This window comes from Mobula birostris, chromosome 10 (assembly GCF_030028105.1).
Source record: "Mobula birostris isolate sMobBir1 chromosome 10, sMobBir1.hap1, whole genome shotgun sequence".
NCBI classification, from domain to species: Eukaryota; Metazoa; Chordata; class Chondrichthyes; order Myliobatiformes; family Myliobatidae; genus Mobula; species Mobula birostris.
Genome location: NC_092379.1, coordinates 109,493,602 through 109,511,655, shown reverse-complemented (window position 1 = coordinate 109,511,655; position 18,054 = coordinate 109,493,602). Strand labels below are relative to the sequence as shown.

Here is an 18,054-nt window from a genome sequence, read left to right as displayed (position 1 = left end):
TGAGAAGAGAGCATGGCCTGGATGATGGGGTCCTTAATAATGGATGCTGCTTTCTCCTGTGGTAGTACTCCTTGCAGGTGTGCTCAATGGTGGGGAGGGATTCTCCTGTGGTCGACTGTGTTGTATCCACTATCTTTTGTAGGCTTTTCCATTCTTGGTCATTGGTGTTTCCATACCAGGCTGTGATGCAACCACTGAGCACCTATAGAAGTTTATCAAAGTTTTAGATGATGCGCTGAATCTGTGCAAGCTGCTAAGAAAATAGAGGCACTGCTGTGCCTTCCTTGAAATGTCACTCATGTTCTGGTCTCAGGATAAATCCTCTGAAATGATACCTCCAAGGAATTATAAGTTAGTGACCCACACCACGTCCAATACCCTAATGAAGACGGGCTCATGGACCTCCAACTCCATGTGACTAGCTTTATCAAGGTTCTTCTCTGTTACCTTATTTCACAAGTAGTACTAATCAGTTTCCAAACTCCTGGCTCCCTTCTCTTTCTTTTCAGCTCTTGCTTCTTGATGGCAGGTTCAAATGACTGGAAATGCAAGTTTAAAAATCAAGAAGGACAACTTGAAAAGTTGAATGTTTTCAATCACCTCAAAATCTTGAAAATTCCTATGAAGTTACTCTGATACCTTGGGATGGTCTGCACAGTGAAGACCAAAAGCCTCAATTTATCTATAGGCCATTTAATGAAAGGCAATCCAGGGAACGTTACATATTTCTTCTTGGATAAATGAGCTAAATTGCACCAGAAGATAATTTCTTCTAAAATGTACCTAATCTAAAGAGAATACAGTTTCAAACACACAAAATACAAACATAGAAAACCTACAGCACAATACAGGCCCTTCGACCCACAAAGCTGTGCCGAACATGTCCTTACCTTAGAGATTACCTAGGGTTACCCATAGCCCTCTATTTTTCTGGGCTCCATGTACCTGTCCAGGAGTCTCTTAAAAGACTCTATCGATTCCGCCTCCACCACCATCGCCGGCAGCCCATTCCACGCACTCACCACTCTCTGTGTAAAAAAACTTACCCCTGATATCTCCTCTGTACCTACTTCCAAGCACCTTAAAACTGTGCCCTTTCGTGCAAGCCATTTCAGCCCTGGGAAAAAGCCTCTGACTATCCACACGATCATCATCTTATACACCTCTATCTGGCCACCTCTCATCCGCTGTCGCTCCAAGGAAAAAAGACCGAGTTCACTCAACCTATTCTCATAAGGCATGCTCCCCAATCCAGGCAACATCCTTGTAAATTTCCTCTGCACCTTTCGATAGTTTCCACATCCTTCTTATAGCGAGGAGACCAGAACTGAGCAGAGTACTCCAAGTGGGGTCTGACCAGGGTCCTATATAGCTGCAACATTACCTCTTGGCTCCTGAACTCAATCCCACAATTGATGAAGGCCAATGCACCATATGTTTTTTTTAACCACAGAGTCAACCTGTGCAGCAGTTTTGAGTGTCCTATGGACTCGATCCCCAAGATCCCCCTGATCCTCCACACTGCCAAGAATCTTACCATTAATACTATATTCTGCCATCAAATTCGACCTACCAAAATGAACCACCTCATACTTATCTGGGTTGAACTCCATCTGCCACTTCCCAGCCCAGTTTTGCATCCTATCAATGTCCTGCTGTAAACTCTGACAGCCCTCCACATTATCCACAACACCCCTAACTTTTGTGTCATCAGCAAATTTACTAACCCATCCCTCCACTCCCTCATCCAGGTCATTTATAAATATCACAAAGAGTAGGGGGTCCAAGAACAGATCCCTGAGACACACCACTGGTAACTGACCTCCATGCAGAATATGACCCATCTACAATGGACCATAGGCTTCTTAGACTTTGGATTAAAAGAAATTGACAGTGAAATTAAATTAGATTAGATTATGAGGACACGCAGTCCTCTTTTATTGTCATTTAGTAATGCATGCATTAAGAAATGATACAATATTTCCTCCGGTGTGATATCACAGAAACACAGGACAGACCAAGACTGAAGAAACTAACAAAACCACATAATTATAACATATAGTTACAACAGTGCAACAATACCATAATTTGATGAAGAACAGTCCATAGCACAGTAAAAGAGTTCAAAGTTTCTCGAAAGTCCCACATCTCACACAGACAGGAGAAAGAAGAGAAACTCTCCCTGCCATTCCCGACCACAGTCCGACTCTGAGTCGTCCGAAAACTTCGATCAGCCCTCCAACACCGAGTACCGAGCACCATCTCTATCTGAACGATTCGACTTCAGTCTCGGTCGCCAGCAGCAGGCAAAGCCGGGGATTTTGAGGCCTTTCCTCCGGAAGATTCTCACTCACGCAGTAACAACGGCAGCGAACTGGCGTTTCAAAAATTTCTCCAGATGTTTCTCTATGCTTTCATGTCTGTCTCCATCAAATCAGAATTGTCCATGGCCCCTACTTAACAGATAGATATCATTTTCACCGGAGAGCTGCGCGCGCCTGCGCGCTGCTATCGCCTCCTCCCGCCATTACATAAATTTATATGTAATTGTTTAAAGACTAGAAAGCAAAGAGGTTCTGAATTACCCTTTCCCATACCTGGATTAGTATTGAACTATTACACATTCATACAATTTGCATTAGGAAGTAAGTTTGGAGATTATGGGGCACTTAAAAATGTGATAACTGGTGGGATGGAGAATTGCAAACAGTTTGATAAAATAGATAGACACATATCAGGAAAATTAGAGAGGTACAATGTAATGTGCTTTTCTAATACATCTGGAGGCAGATGAGGAGAGGTGACATAAAATATAATGTGAAAGGCAGAGAGAGCTGTGAGAGGGAGGTGTATGTGCACACAGCAATTTGAAGTCAGTTAAGGAAGGCTCCATGTAAACTTTGTTTTCATAAATCTTTATAATCGCTGGATGAATCTCAGTTGCGCAAGAGCATTTAATGTTATGCTTGGAAAAGAATGTCAAGGCCTTAGAGAGAGCACAAAGGGAGTTTACTCAATGGTCATCAGAGATAAGGAACTAAAATAATTTTGGGCAATTACAGAGGCTGGGATTAGTCATTTCATAAAAGGAAGAAAGGGGAAGGAAAGGAAGGGCAGATGTAAAAGTGGTAGTGGAGAACTACCAGGGCACATTGGAAGAAACTGCATCCTTTGACAGGTGGCAACTAGAGAAAGAGCCAGTGTAGGAATGAGGAGGAATTTCTAAATGCATTTCTGATAGTGTGGAGGAAGTATTCAATGATATTTTTCAAAAGGGAATCTGACAGTTACTTGCAAGATAAAAACTTAGTTATTGAAGAGTGAGGAAGAGACACCATTTAGCCAAATAGCAAGCCTGTGTATAATGAAGCCAATTCATCTCCTTCTAAGCTGTATCACTCAATGGCTTTCTGTAACCAGACGGTCTCAGAAAAAGAGGAATATTATTGTAAAACTGAATTAAAATACGTTTCTGTTTAGAAATACAACTAGGATTTTCCCAAGAACTTGTATATAAAAGAATTGGCATGGATTTCAAACAGAATTAATATCATTCATTTGTTATTGTTATTTGGATCTTGTACAGAAAAAAAACCTAGTAATTTGGCTTGGAAGAATGTCTTTGCTTTTGAAAAAGTTACTCATTCTATGACTTCTGATGTGTCTGAATGTTAAAGATGCTTATCATTCTAGCATACCTGAACTTTGACTTTAAACTTGGACTAGCAGGCAAAGCAGCTACATCACACCTCCAGTGTCCCAGGTTCAATTTGCTTTCCGTGTGGAGTTTGCACACTCTACCTTTGGCAAAGAAGTCTTCCCCCAGGTGAGAGAGAATAGGTGGCAGGAAGTCAGTGGAGGAATGGAATTGATGGAGTTGCTCTCAAATCTGGTAGAGACTTGAGAGGCTAAGTGGCCTCCAATATCATAAAGAAATAAGAACATTCTAATATATGACCATCAGCTTTAAACTATATTAACTGTTTCAAATGAAGAGGTGCAGTAAGTAGTATAGTAAAAAAAAGTGAAAATTCAATTCAACCGATGTCAGAAAACAAAATGCTCAATTCACCTGAATGGCTGAACCTGCAGCAATAATCTATTTTCCTTTCTCAGATGCAAGTAGACCCACTCTGCATCTCAAGTATGCTCCGTTAATATTACGCTTTGTACTTGAGGAATGTTTAAGGACAAGATTTGCACAAACAAGTAACAGTTTGCTCCCAGCTTCAGAGCGCAATCCTCTCTGAAGTTATACCATCTATGGAAGAAGTTAGGGCTCAAAGTATGGCTTGTTAAATATCATGACTGTTCACAGCTGCAGATGTTTAAAATAGTAGCACCAGAGCTGACTTTCAGTTCACAGCTCTTTGATAGGAACCAGAGTGGTTATCTCTAACGCAAAGAGAAGGTGTTGCAACAAATAAAGTATAACTAAAGGTGACGGAGAGTTTCAGGGAAGATGAATGGCGAGGGTTGGTGTGAGGTGGAGTTACTTGGTAACTTTAATCTAAATTGTCTATGGGAAAGGAGAGTGTTTGTATTTTACCTGAAATTACTTCAGGCTCCACCGACCCATCTCAGTTCCATCAAGTGATAGGTTAAAGTTCTCATATGACAGTGACCTCTAAATGAGCAGAATACAACTGTCCATCAGAAAGGCCATAGCCAAAATACTTGCTTAACTAGAGAGCTCATCACTTCGGCTAATGGCCAAAATTTGCTTGTACTATTATGTCACTATTCTGCCACTGCCATCCACTAACAACTCCAACTCTATATGTTTTATCATAAATCATTATCCTCTCAGTTAAGGTTTGTGTGTATTTAATACCTCAGTAATATTTGAGTAATCTGGTAAATCTATTGTTTGATTAAGCATTTTTTTATGTTCATACAATTTATTATGGCTACAGTATATGTAAAAATACATGAATTGCATACGTCATGACATTACCACATTGTTTGTGTGTGTCTCGCTGTAAGTAAAAATAAACATACACCAGTTATCTCCTGGCTCCCTAGTTTTCCTTTCAATTAGTTTTAATGTTACAAAACAAAACAGTGGCAAGGAGAAAGTTTTAATGAGAATCCGCCTGTTGAAGCACAGCAAGATGTTCGAGTTTTTTTTTAGAAGTGCAGCGAGAAATGGTTGAGTAAAAATAAAACAGGGTAACACATACATTTTAGAAAAGGAGTCACACATAGTCAAGTTCTTAAAAAAGGCGGAAAACAGACAAATTTACAGGACTATAAACAATGGTGACACTAATCATAAATTTCAAAAAGCAGAAATGGATGGGTATATCGGGAATTTTGATGTGTTCGATTACACAACAGATAACTGGATTTTGTATACTGAATGGATTGAGCAGAATTTTAAAGCCAATGGAATAGCCAATGAGAAACAAGTGCTAGTTTTGCTGAATGCATTGGATTTAAAGGTATTCGAAATGTAACTGCTCCAACCAAACCAGCTAAAATGAACTTTGCTGATACCATGAAAGTAATGCAGTGACATTTAGAACAAAACCATTGTTGACTGCAGAATGCTTTAGATTTCATAAGCAGAATCACAAGGAAGGAAAGTCCGTTTCAGCGTAAGTGGACAAATTGAAGAGATTGTCTAAGCATTGTTACTTCAATAATGGGCTTAATGATGCACTACAAGATCATTTAATTTGTGGAATCTTACAAGAAATCATTCAAAAAATAGCTCTTAACTGAAGTACAGCTTACGTTTAAAAGAGCAGTTGAAATTGCTGTATCCATGGAAACCGCAGACAGAGATGCAATTGAGTTGCAGTCAGGAATGAAATGTGCGTGAACAAAATTGCAACGTCTAAGCAAAAGCTGGCCTGGCTGAACAAATTGTGTTACCGTTGTGGCAGGGGTTCACATACACCAGACCAATGCAGGTTTAAAAGTGAAACTTCCAAAAAATGCCACAATGTAGGGCACATTAAAAGAGCATGTCGGGCGGGTCCAAAATAAATGGACTGCACATGGAAGAGATAAAGATGAAAGTCAAGTTGCTGTTTCAAAAAGAGCACTAATCTGCATGTTGTTGATGAAAAATCTGATATCGGTGAGAGTGAGACAGGATTGAAATTTACGATGTGAAAACTAATAATCAATAAGCAATGTGGACAGTAGTGAACAGCAAATTAATTAAAGTGGAATTTGCCACCAGCTCACCTGTTTCAGTTATTCCACAAGATTATTTTGAATGGCATTTCAAAGATAATGAACCAAAGCCTGTAGATGTCCAACTGTGAACTTATACTGGAGAAAAGGTCATTCCTGTGGGAATGACATTTGGAACAGTGAAATAGAAGAATCGATAGCCACATTGGACTTGTACATGGTAAAAACAGGAGGGCCAGCATTGTGGGGGCAGGAGTAGCTGAGACAACTGCAATTTGATTGCAGACTCATCCACTATTTACATGCCACATCCCCTGTAATAGACTCAATGGAAAATTAATTAAGAAAGGTACTGGATGATGCAAAACTGTCTCTATGCTGTACACCGTGAACCGTGGCCTAACAACGGGCAAACAATTGTTGCTTTCAACTTCTGTGCCTCTGGTTGGGAAGCACAGCAGACTAAGGAAGGGCCATGCTGCTCAGAGGAAGTGTTAAAGTGATGAAAGCCGTGGTCTGACTATAACAGTTTTTATAGGGAACATATCTAAGAAAGCTTCTAAAATGTTAATCAGGCAGTTACTTGCAAAACGTGATTTGGTTTTAAGTTGGAAGAGAGTTCAAAAAGCTTCAGGAAAGTTGCAAGCATTTGGCATTTGTGAGTATAAAGAGTCAGAATCTACTCTGTGTGCATTAAGGTTATTGCATGAACTTCAACTGGGAGACAAAAAGCTGCTTGTAAAAGTAGATGCAAAGACCAAAGCCCAGCTGGATCAAAAAGAAAGGAGTCAATGGAGACACAAAAACAGAGGATTCATTAGATGAGGCTGTGGATGCAGAAATCAAGAGAAAATATCCTAAGGTGGGAAGGTGAACAGCCAGAGGTCATGGTACATATTGGTACCAATGACATAGGTAGGAAAAGGGAGGAGGTCATGAAAACAGGCTACAGGGAGTTAGGAAGGAAGTTGAGAAGCAGGAATCTCGGAATTACTGCCTGTGCCACGTGACAGTCAGTATAGGAATAGAGTGAGGTGGAGGATAAATGAGTGGCTGAGGGATTGGAGCAGGGGGCAGGGATTCAGATTTCTGGATCATTGAGATCTCATTTGGGACAGGCTTGACCTGTACAAAAAGGATAGGTTGCACTTGAATCCACTGGGGACCAATATCCTGGCGGGGAGGTTGGCTAAGGCTATTGGGGAGAGCTTAAACTAGAATTGCTGGGGAGGTTGAGAACCGAACTGAAGAGATGGAGGAAGGGGCAGTTGGCTCACAAATAGAGAAAGCTCGTAGATGGAGGATAGGCAGGTGATAGAGTAGGGACGTGCTCAGACCGATGGTTTGAGATGAGTCTATTTTAATGCAAGGAGTATCATGAACAAAGCAGATAAACTTAAAGTGTGGATCAGTACTTGGAGCTATGATGTCGTGGCTATTACAGAGACTTGGATGGCTCGGGGGCAGGAATGGTTACTTCCAGTCCCAGGCTTCAGAAAGGGCAGAGAGGGAGGCAAAAGAGGTGGGGGTGTGGCACTGCTGATCAGAGATAGTGTCACGGCTGCAGAAAAGGAGGATGTAATGGAGGGATTGCCTACTGAGTCTCTGTGGGTGGACGATAGGAACAGGAAGGGGTTAATAACTCTACGTGGTGTTTTTTATAGACCACCCAATAGTAACAGGGACATCAAGGAGCAGATAGGGAGACAGATTCTGGAAAGTTGAAAGGGTTGTTATGGTGAGAGATTTTAATTTCCCAAATATTGATTGGCATCTCCCTAGAGCAAGGGGTTTAGATGGAGTGGAGTGTGTTAGGTGTGTTCAGGAAGGTTTCTTGACACAATATGTAGATAAGCCTACAAGAGGAGAGGCTGTTCTTGATCTGGTATTGGGAAATGAACCTGGTCAGGTGTCAGATCTCTCAATGGGAGAGCATTTTGGAGACAGTGAACACAATTCTATCTCATTTATCATAGCATTGGAGAGGGACAGGAACATACAAGTTAGGAAAGCTTTTAATTAGAGTAAGGGGAAATATGAAGCTATCAGTCAGGAACTTGGAAGCATAAATTGGGAACAGATGTTCTCAGGGAAATGTATGGCAGCAATGTGGCAAATGTTCAGGGGATATTTGCGTGGCATTCTGCATAGATACATTCCAATGAGACAGGGAAAGGGTGGTAGGGTACAGGAATCGTGGTGTACAAAAGCTGTTGAAAAATCTAGTGAAGAAGTAAAGAAAAGCTTACGAAAGGTTCAAAAAACTAGGTAATGATAGGAATCTAGAAGATTATAAAGCTAGCTGGAAGGAGCTTAAGAATGAAATTAGGAGAGCCAGAAGGGGCCATGAGACAGCCTTGGCGAGCAGGATTAAAGAAAACTCCAAGGCATTCTACAAGTATGTGAAGAGCCAAAGGATAGGACGTGAGAGAATAGGACCAATCAAGTGTGACAGTGGAAAAGTGTGTATGGAACCGGAGGAGATAACAGAGGTACTTAATGAGTACTTCTCTGCAGTATTCACTACGGAAAAGGATCTTGGTGCTTGTAGGGATGAATAGCGGATTGAAAAGCTTGAGCAAATAGACATTAAAAAAGAGGATGTGTTGGAGCTTTTGGAAAGCATCAAGTTGGATAAGACTCTGGGACCGGACGCGATGTACCCCAGGGTACTCTGGGAGGCGAGGGAGGAGATTGCTCAGCCTCTAGCAATGATCCTTGCATCATTAATGGGGACAAGAGAAGTTCCAGAGGATTGGAGGGTTGCAGATAGAAACATAGAAACCCTACAGCACAATACAGGCCCTTCAGCCCACAAGGCTGTGCAGAACATATTCTCACCTGAGAAATTACCCAGGGTTATCCATAGCCCTCTATTTTTCTGAGCTCCATATACCTGTCCAGGAGTCTCTTAAAACTGCCCTGTCATATGTGCCTCCACCATCGTCGCTGGCAGCCCATTCCATGCACTCACCACTCTCTGCATAAAAAACTTAGTCCTGATATCTCTTCTGTACCTTTTTCCAAGCACCTTAAAACTCTTGTGCTAGCCATTTCAGCCCTGGAAAAATCCTCTGACTATCCACGCGATCAATGCCTCTCATCATCTTATACACCTCTATCAGGTCACCTCTCATCCTCCGTCGCTCCAAGGAGAAAATGTCGGGTTCACTCAACCTATTCTCATAAGGCATGCTCCCCAATCCAGGCAACATCCTTGTATATCTCCTCTTCACCCTTTCTATGGTTTCCACATCCTTCCTATAGTGAGGTGACCAGAACTGAGCACAGTACTCCAAATGGGGCCTGACCAGGGTCCTGGTTCTTCCCTTATTCAAGAAAGGGAGTAGAGATAGCCCAAGAAATTATAGAACAATGAGTCTAACTTCAGTGGTTGGTAAGTTGATAGATAAGATCCTGAGAGGCAGGATTTATGAACATTTGCAGAGGCATAATATGTTCAGGAATAGTCAGCATGGCTTTGTCAAAGGCAAGGTCATGCCTTATGAGCCTGATTTAATTTTTTGAGGTTGTGACTAAACGCATTGATGAAGGTAGAGCCATAGATGTCGTGTATATGGATTTCAGCAAGGCATTTGATAAGGTAACCCATGCAAGGCTTATTGAGAAAGTAAGGTGGCATGGGATCCAAGGTGACATTGTTTTGTGGATCCAGAACTGGCTTTCACACAGAAGGCAGAGTGGTTGTAGACGGGTCATATTCTGCATGGAGGCTGGCGACCAGTGGTGTGCCTCAGGGATCTGTTCTGGGACCCCTTCTCGTCATGTTTTTTATAAAAGACCTGGATGAAGGAGTGGAGGGATGAGTTACTAAATTCACTGATAACACAAAGGTTGGGGGTGTTGTAGATAGTGTGGAGGGCTGTCAGAGGTTACAGTGGGACATCCATAAGATGCAAAACTGGGCTGAGAAGTAGCAGATGGAGTTTAACCCAGATAAATGTGAAGTGGTTCATTTTGGCAAACCATATATGATGGCAGAATACAGTATTAATGGTAAGACTCTTGGTAGTGTGGAGGATCAGAGGGAACTTGGGGTCTGAGTCCATAGGACACTCAAAGTTGCTGCACAAGTTGACTCTGTGGTTAAGAAGGCATACGGTGCATTGGCCTTCATCAACCGTGAGATTGAGTTCAAGAGCCGAGAGGTAATGTTGCAGCTATATAGGACCCTGGTCAGACCTCATTTGGAGTACTCTGCTCAATTCTGGCCAACTCACTACAGGACGGATGTAGAAACTATAGAAAGGGTGCAGAGGAGATTTACAAGGACGTTGCCTGGGTTAGGGAGCATGCCTTTTGAAAACAGGTTGAGTGAACTTGGTCTTTTTTCCTTGCAGTGACGGAGGATGAGAGGTGACCTGATAGAGGTGTATAAGATGATGAGAGGCATTGATCATGTGGATAGTCAGAGGCTTTTTCCCAGGGCTGAAGTGGCTAACACGAGAGGGGACAGTTTTAAGGCTGCTTGGAATTAGGTACCGAGAAGATGTCAGGGGTAAGTTTTTTTACGCAGAGAGTGGTGAGTGCGTAGAATGGGCTGCTGGCAACTGTGGTGGAGGTGGATACGATAGGGTCTTTTAAGAGACTCCTGGGCAGGTACATGGAGCTCAGAAAAATAGAGGGCTGTGGGTAACCCTAGGTCATTTCTAAAGTAAGTACATATTCAGCACAGCATTGTGGGCCAAAGGGCCTGTATTGTGCTGTAGGTTTTCTATGTTTCAATGTTTCTTAAGAGAACAGATCATAAAGGGAGCAAGAAAAAGATAAATAAGAGAATACTCCAGTGAACTAAGTGAACCTTTCCAAGTTCATGATACACATCCTATAAAGAAAAAAAAAAGAGAGAGAGGAGGATAACATAAGTTCTGTGGAAATGGAAGACAATAAACGAGACCTAATTTCTCAAGAAATTAGCAAATTGAGAGATACTCACAGGAAACTAGAAGAAGCAAAAAAGGAAGGTGAGAAAAAGTAAGATCGGAGTAGAAAAGGAGAAAAAAGATGGCCAGAACCTCTTTCTGCAGTCTCAGAGTCAACTCCTACAACCACTATTGAGGAGGCTCCAGGACCTGAGGTTGTCCTCTCAGCCACAAGTTTCACCTGCCAAACAGAGTGATTCCCCTTGTCAAGAAAGACATTATCCCATAAGAGTAAGAAATCCCCCACAGTGATTAAATCTTCAGGCCTGAATGGGACAATTTAAAATTTACTATGCTGTGGATGTCTATATAGTAGTTGTATTATATCATATCCAATGTATACATATGAGATGCACTCTATATTGAGTTGGAGTTTATAGCTAAGCAGGGAGGAGTTCTGTGAATTTAATATTTCAGTACTATTTGAGTAATCTTGTAACTGTATTGCTTGATTCATCATTCTTCATTGCTTATTTAATTCATTATGGTTATATGCAAAAATACATGAATTGCATACGTCTTGACTCTACCATGTTATACGTGTGCCCCTCGCTTAAAGTAAAAACAAACATACCCAAGTTATGTCCTTGTTTTCCTTTCAATTAGATTTTATGTTTTGGTGTTACAAAACATAATAAAAGATTTCACTATACCATATGTCTAAATTTAAGGACAGCTTCAACAAAACACTATGGTGTCTGACTTGGTCAGACAAATTAAGACAAGTCAAAACCTATGATCCAATTTTATTATTGATAATTTTTCCCTTCATGCTAAGAATGTTGTCAATAGATTACAGTTCTATCTAACCAAGGATGTGTAACAGAAATTAAGTGGGAAGCCATTCAATATCATTTAGAAACTTATCTGAAACATCCTTCTCCATTTCCATTGTTTGGAATTTTAGGTTGTTTATTGCAGCAGACAGCAAGAGCACTCACCTGAAGCAGCTGTATCCTTCTAGTTGGAGTCCAATCACACATTGATCCAGGATTGCAATTTTAACTGCTAGGTTGGTACAATAGCAGTAACTTCCTCATCAGCATGAGGAGAATGCAACACAAGAATAATTATCGTGATGTGAAGTCATTACATAAACATGTCTGAGATTCCTTTTCTGTTCCAGTACAATTTACAATGAAGGTCAATACCGGATGCTTTGAGTCTTCTGATTAGAATGAAAACTGCAGACAATTAGTGTTTAGAAGACATTTGGACTGGCTCATGTATAGAGGTTTAGAGAGACCTGGGTCAAATGCAGGCAAATAGGACTAGCAACACACATAAAAGTTGCTGGTGAACGCAGCAGGCCAGGCAGCATCTATAGGTAGAGGTACAGTTGACGTCTCGGGCCGAAACCCTTCTTCAGGACTAACTGAAAGAAGAGACAGTAAGAGATTTAAAAGTGTGAGGGGGAGGGGGAGATCAAAAATGATAGGAGAAGACAGGAGGAGGAGGGATGGAGCCAAGAGCTGGACAGTTGATTGGCAAAAGGGATATGAGAGGATCATGGGATGGGAGGCCTAGGGAGAGGGGGGAAGCCCAGAGGATGGGAAATAATTCATGGGGTACGATGGGGAGGTGGGGCATTAACGGAAGTTAGAAAAGTCAATGTTCATGCCATCAGGTTGGAGGCTACCCAGATGGAATATAAGGTGTTGTTCCTCCAACCTGAGTGTGGCTTCATCTTTACAGTAGAGGAGGCCATGGATAGACATATCAGAATGGGAATGGGATGTGGAATTAAAATGTGTGGCCAAAAGGACTAGCCCAGTAGGCACCTTGATGGGCATAGAAGAGCTGGCCAAGAGGCCTGCTTCCATGCCATTTAACTCTATGACTTTATTGGCAAGTTGGATAGCATAGGTGAAATATACTTCTTTTACTTAATTCCAGAATGAAAAGAAAATTATCATTTTTCTCTTCAAGCATTGTTCCAATTATTCTGACATTGACTACGCCTGGGTGACCATACAAACTCTCACCAGAAACTCAGATCTCTTAATATACTTAGCTATCACCTTTTTCTGCCAATAATTTCTGAAGTGTTTAATCCACATAAATGTCAAATCCATTCACTATTTTCCAAGTTACTGCACCTCTCAAAGTCTTGAGCTGCACTGAACATTGCTGTATTATACTTTTCAATCCCATCCCTCTCCACCCCACTTTCCCCAACTCCCTGCATACTGGCCCCTCAGTTTTCTGTCATCTTATTGTGAAGGTCCAAATTATTACTGGGAATAGGTTCCATTGAGCAATGATACATTGTAGGTTGCCATTCTTTATCTGCAGGTTGAGACAATGAATTCTTGCTCACTATTAGCTATGGGCTATCAAATTAAAACCCAGTGTTATCTTCAATTAACATCCAAACAAACATGTGCTCCAACAATTGGCACCCAGTAATGTGAGTCTGTTTATTTTTCCTCTCCCTTGCCCACTCTGATTGAGATCAGCTTGTATTATTCTACTGAGAGTTTGACCTTGTCTCCTTTAACTACTATAGTCAGGTTCCAATGACACATAGAATTAACTAATTTTTAATAAAGCTTTATATAATTATAAAAAGAACTTTAGTGTTCATTAGTTATAATAAATATGGTGATCTAAAATATTCCTCAAAATGTGTAACATTCAAGGTAGTTAATAGCTCAGATTAAAATAAATGCAATAGTTTAACATTTGCTTCAGCTCTATACACTATACAATTAATATTGTTCATGCAGGAACAAAGGGACAGCAATTTTTTTTCAAAATAAAAATTATCCACACCTTCTATGCCACTGAGAAATGGGTACCATTGTTAAAATGAAATCCAAATGGAAAACATGTAAAAGGAATGTACCAAAGTTTCGGGTTTGAGAGCCATACCCTCTCAGTCTCACTGCATAATCCGTATAAAGTCAGGCAAGAAACCAGAGAGGTAAGCAAATAAATATCCAATCTAATGGCATTCTCTGTTGTGTTTACAAGGACAACCAACTAGAATCATTAAACAGGCTTGTTTTTGCTCTTGCCTAATAGTCACGTGCACATACTGGATAAACAAGCCTTTAACACTGGCACATCTTAATCTCATGAGGAACCAATTATAATAGCCTCCCCCTCCCTCCTCTCGATTGAGGTCATCTGTAACAGACAGTGAATGGCACATCCTGGTGATTAGAGATTATGACTGTATTTATCAAACCCAGCAATCCGGTGAAGGCAATTGGTGGAATGGTCAATCAAACATTCCAGTAATCAAGAAAATCTATACATGTAGAATTTGTTTCCCCTTTAAATAGTGCAGATTTCTTCCCTGCAGGTAGATATCTGTTGGGTGACATGCTGGTACAGCACATAAACCTGCTGCCTCACAGACCCGGCTAGTAGCATTCAATTCTGACATCTGGTGCTATAGAATTTGCACCTTTTCTCTGTGACTGTGTGGCTTACTCCAGGTGCTACTGTTTCCTCTGCATTCCCTAAGATCTGGAGGTTAGTGAGTTAGTGGGCCACTGTAAATTGTTTTCAATGTGTGGGTGAGTGGGAGAAATTAAGGGGAAGTTAATGGAATGTGGGGAAACGAAACACGGTTGTGGAAAATGGATGCTTGACTTGATGGATATGGATTTGATGGGCAAATGTGTCTGTTTCTGGGCTGTGTGACTCTACGACCTCAATCACCAATATGCGCAGCACCTGATTTATAGGTGCCAATGTGCTTAGGGCTCTAACTGGACTTCAATCACATGCCTGAAACTTCATGGTAATCTTCCCAATGCCTGTTCAGTTAGTGCAATACTCTTTGTAACACAAAGGCAAATGGATTGCTCAATCACAAAGTTTGGATCAGACATCTTAGAGGAAAGCCATCAACATCAGCCAGACATCAAAGAAAAAATTCCCAAGGAAAAACTGGGTGTGCTTAAGCCAGAGGGAAACAAAATGAGAAAGGGGTTGTGAGAAACATTGTCATGATATAAATACAGAAAATGATTTCAATATTAGAAATATAAAAGTAAAAATTGTCCCTCTGTCCAGTACTTCAATAGGCTTTAAGCAGTTAGCTTTTCCATTAAAATAATGGATGGAGAACATCCTACAAACATGTAGAAGATTGCTAATGACTGAAACAAAATCCTCTAGGCCATGTTAATGCTGCCAGTGCTCAATATACATAAGTACCACCCATGTCGTCTTTTATGTAGGAACTGGTATATCAGTAACAAAATATGAAGAGCTGACCAGGTGTAATGAAAACATCTGATAGAATTTTTAGACATAAGATTCATCTGTGTAAACAATATTTTCGAAGTCTTCTAAATATGTCTTGGTGCACTGTCTCCTTTGCCATTCTTGCCTGCCGCTAACTAGCTCGCTCGCAACTGTTGTCGTGTCTCTGAAGCGGAGTTTAGCCTCATTATGGAGGAAGTAGTCCTTGACAGTACTTTTTACAGAGGGAGGCATGACAATGCGAAGGGCATGCCTTTTGTTACTTGTGCTATTGCTGCATTGCTGAGGACGGTGGGAAGGACTTGAGCAGTCCTTGTCGCTCTGTGAAAGAGAGTCTCTGGAAGGACTTCTGGGTAAAAAGTCCTTGGGTGTAATACCCTGCTCAGATGGTTTCGACCTTTCAACGATTTGCCTTCGGCCCACTGACTGAAGAACTAAAGGTGAATTCTGTCCATAAAACACAGATTGTGGGATGTGGAGCTTTATAGTCTGTGCCGACCGTCTTTGAGTTTCTTTTCTGGGTGATGAAACGGCATAGTGGCTGTTGTCATCTTGTTCAGCATCAGTAACTTCAGGGTTCTGCACATCTTGATCACCACGGTGCTGTATAGATAAGATCTTTCCTGGAGTCATGTAGAAGGTTATTTTTGTGCGTTTAATAGTACTACTAGTTGGGTCCTCTGGTGATTGTGTTGCATTAAGAACAGTCAAACTGTTTATTTCCTGGTGACTTTCTCCATTTAACATCTCTGTGTTATTTGGGACAATATTTTTCTCCGTGTGATCTTGTCCAATGCATGTTGCATTTGTAAAACATTCAACATCTTTCTCAGAATTTCCAATGTCCAAAGATGCTTGATTTTTGTGCCTCATTGATATTTGGGCAGAATCCTCTCCCTCATTTTCGTAATCCATGTTCCTTTCTTTCTCCATGCCATTGTACCAATGCACATCGTCAAGGCAGGAAGCCATTGAAGATGGCGATGCCCCAACTAATTTACCAGAAAGCCTATTGGAGGTATAAGATGAGGATACCTGGTTTCTTCCAGAATTCCCCAACATTGAGAGGAAAGAGTCATTATGACCAAACATTGAAGATTCAGAATAAGAGAAGGCACTATCTATTGAACTAAGTGATGATTCTGATGGGGAGGTTGTAGGAGAAGACAGACTAGATAAACTTGACCTTGTTGAGAAATTCAGTCTATGGGGGTTAGGCTGCTTCATTTTGGCATTTATCTGAGGAGATCTCCAAAATGCATATTTCATTTTATTAGAAACAAGTCCTCTCCCATCATCTAATAGCTTCTGGCTTTCAATCTGAAGCATTTTCAACTGCTGTAAGTAATCAATGTGGCCATGAGTCATGGTTGCATCACAGCTGGATTGGCGGGCCACTGGCTCATGCGACAAAGCAAGATGGTGCGACAGGCAAACGCTGGGCTCTGACGAACAGCGGTCTCGAGCAGACTCAATGCTTTGAATAGCTGCAAGCGAAGAGACAGAGGAACAAGAATACAAGGACTCATTTTCAGATTGCTCACAGAGGTCTCTGCTGTCACTTTTCTCTAGTAATGTCCTGGATGACACTCCTTCACTGAAGAATCTCTGCTGACTCCATATGTCCTTGGTTTGTTCAGTAGCATACTGCTTGGAATCATTCGAGGCGATGAAGACGGAGTTCCTTTGCTGCTCCTTTTGAAGATTTTGTTTATTTTGATCAGACGACACTGATTCTGTATCATCAGAAGAATAGTGTGGCTGTATCGAGTCCACATCTGTAAAAATGACATTGAAAGAAATATATTAAGTTCAAAGTTCAATGTACATTTATTATCAAACTACTATATGTATACTGTATATAACCTTAAAATTCAACTTCTTGCAGACAGCCACAAAACACACAATAGAACCCATTAAAAAAATTCACACAACAAAGTCCATCAAACATCCAATGTGTAAAAAAAAGACCAAATTGTGCAAATGATAAGAAAGTAAACAAATAACACTCAGAACGTTAACCATAGAGTCCCAGAAAGTGAATCCACAGCCATAGAGCCAGTTCAATGTTGCAGCTGGTCCAGGAGCTTCATGGTTACAGGCCATAGCTGCAGAGTCAGTTCAACGCTGAGGCGAGTGAACCTCACAGAGTAGTGAGTTGAACAGTGAGTCTGTCGGGATTCTGACCAGGATTTCAGCCCAGAATGCCGTCTGTACAATTTACCATAGATGCTGCCTGGCCTGCTGAGTTCCTCTGGCACTTTGTGTGTTGCTCGGATTTCCAGCATCTGCAGATTTCCTCTTGTTTGTGATTGGATTGCTACTCTGCCAAGTCTTGTCCGGGGATGCCTACCCTGAAGGAGTTTAAATCTTCCCTTCATTGGGACTTCAGTGAAACTATCTCTCACTGCCCCCCTGCTGTGATTCCTGCTGCTTTCCAACTCTTTGACCACAGTCATGCCGAAGGGTTTCAGCCCAAAACGTCAACTGTACTCTTTTCCTAGATGCTGCCTGACCTGCTGAGTTCCTCTAGCATTTTGTGTGTGTGGCGCAGATTTCCAGCATCTGCAGATTTTCTCTCGTTAGTGGTTCATCCTTGATGCCTTGATCTATTTAAGCTGGCTCAGCACTTAAACCAGCCAAATATCAGTTCGTTTTTTGCTCTCAGGGCCAGGCACCACTGCTCCGATCCAGCTCCAAGTGGCTGCTGTGGCTGTCTGCATTCTCGAAAGTCCAGTTCACT

At 41.3% G+C, this 18,054-nt stretch overlaps 1 protein-coding gene across 7 annotated transcripts in view; it reads right to left on the bottom strand.

The window, feature by feature from the left end:
- Nucleotides 1-13,410: 13,410 nt before the first annotated feature.
- Nucleotides 13,411-18,054, bottom strand: part of arhgap20b (Rho GTPase activating protein 20b) — a 95,717-nt gene continuing 91,073 nt past the window's right edge. For 4 of the 7 annotated variants that reach the window (XM_072270804.1, XM_072270808.1, XM_072270809.1 and 1 more), the window contains one exon: nucleotides 13,412-17,089. In XM_072270804.1, coding sequence (XP_072126905.1) covers nucleotides 15,354-17,089 — 1,736 coding nt within the window. In that variant the 3' untranslated portion in view covers nucleotides 13,412-15,353. Of the gene's footprint in view, nucleotides 17,090-18,054 lie in introns of all 7 variants that reach the window. The other 3 variants (XM_072270806.1, XM_072270805.1, XM_072270810.1) reach the window with 1 other exon arrangement.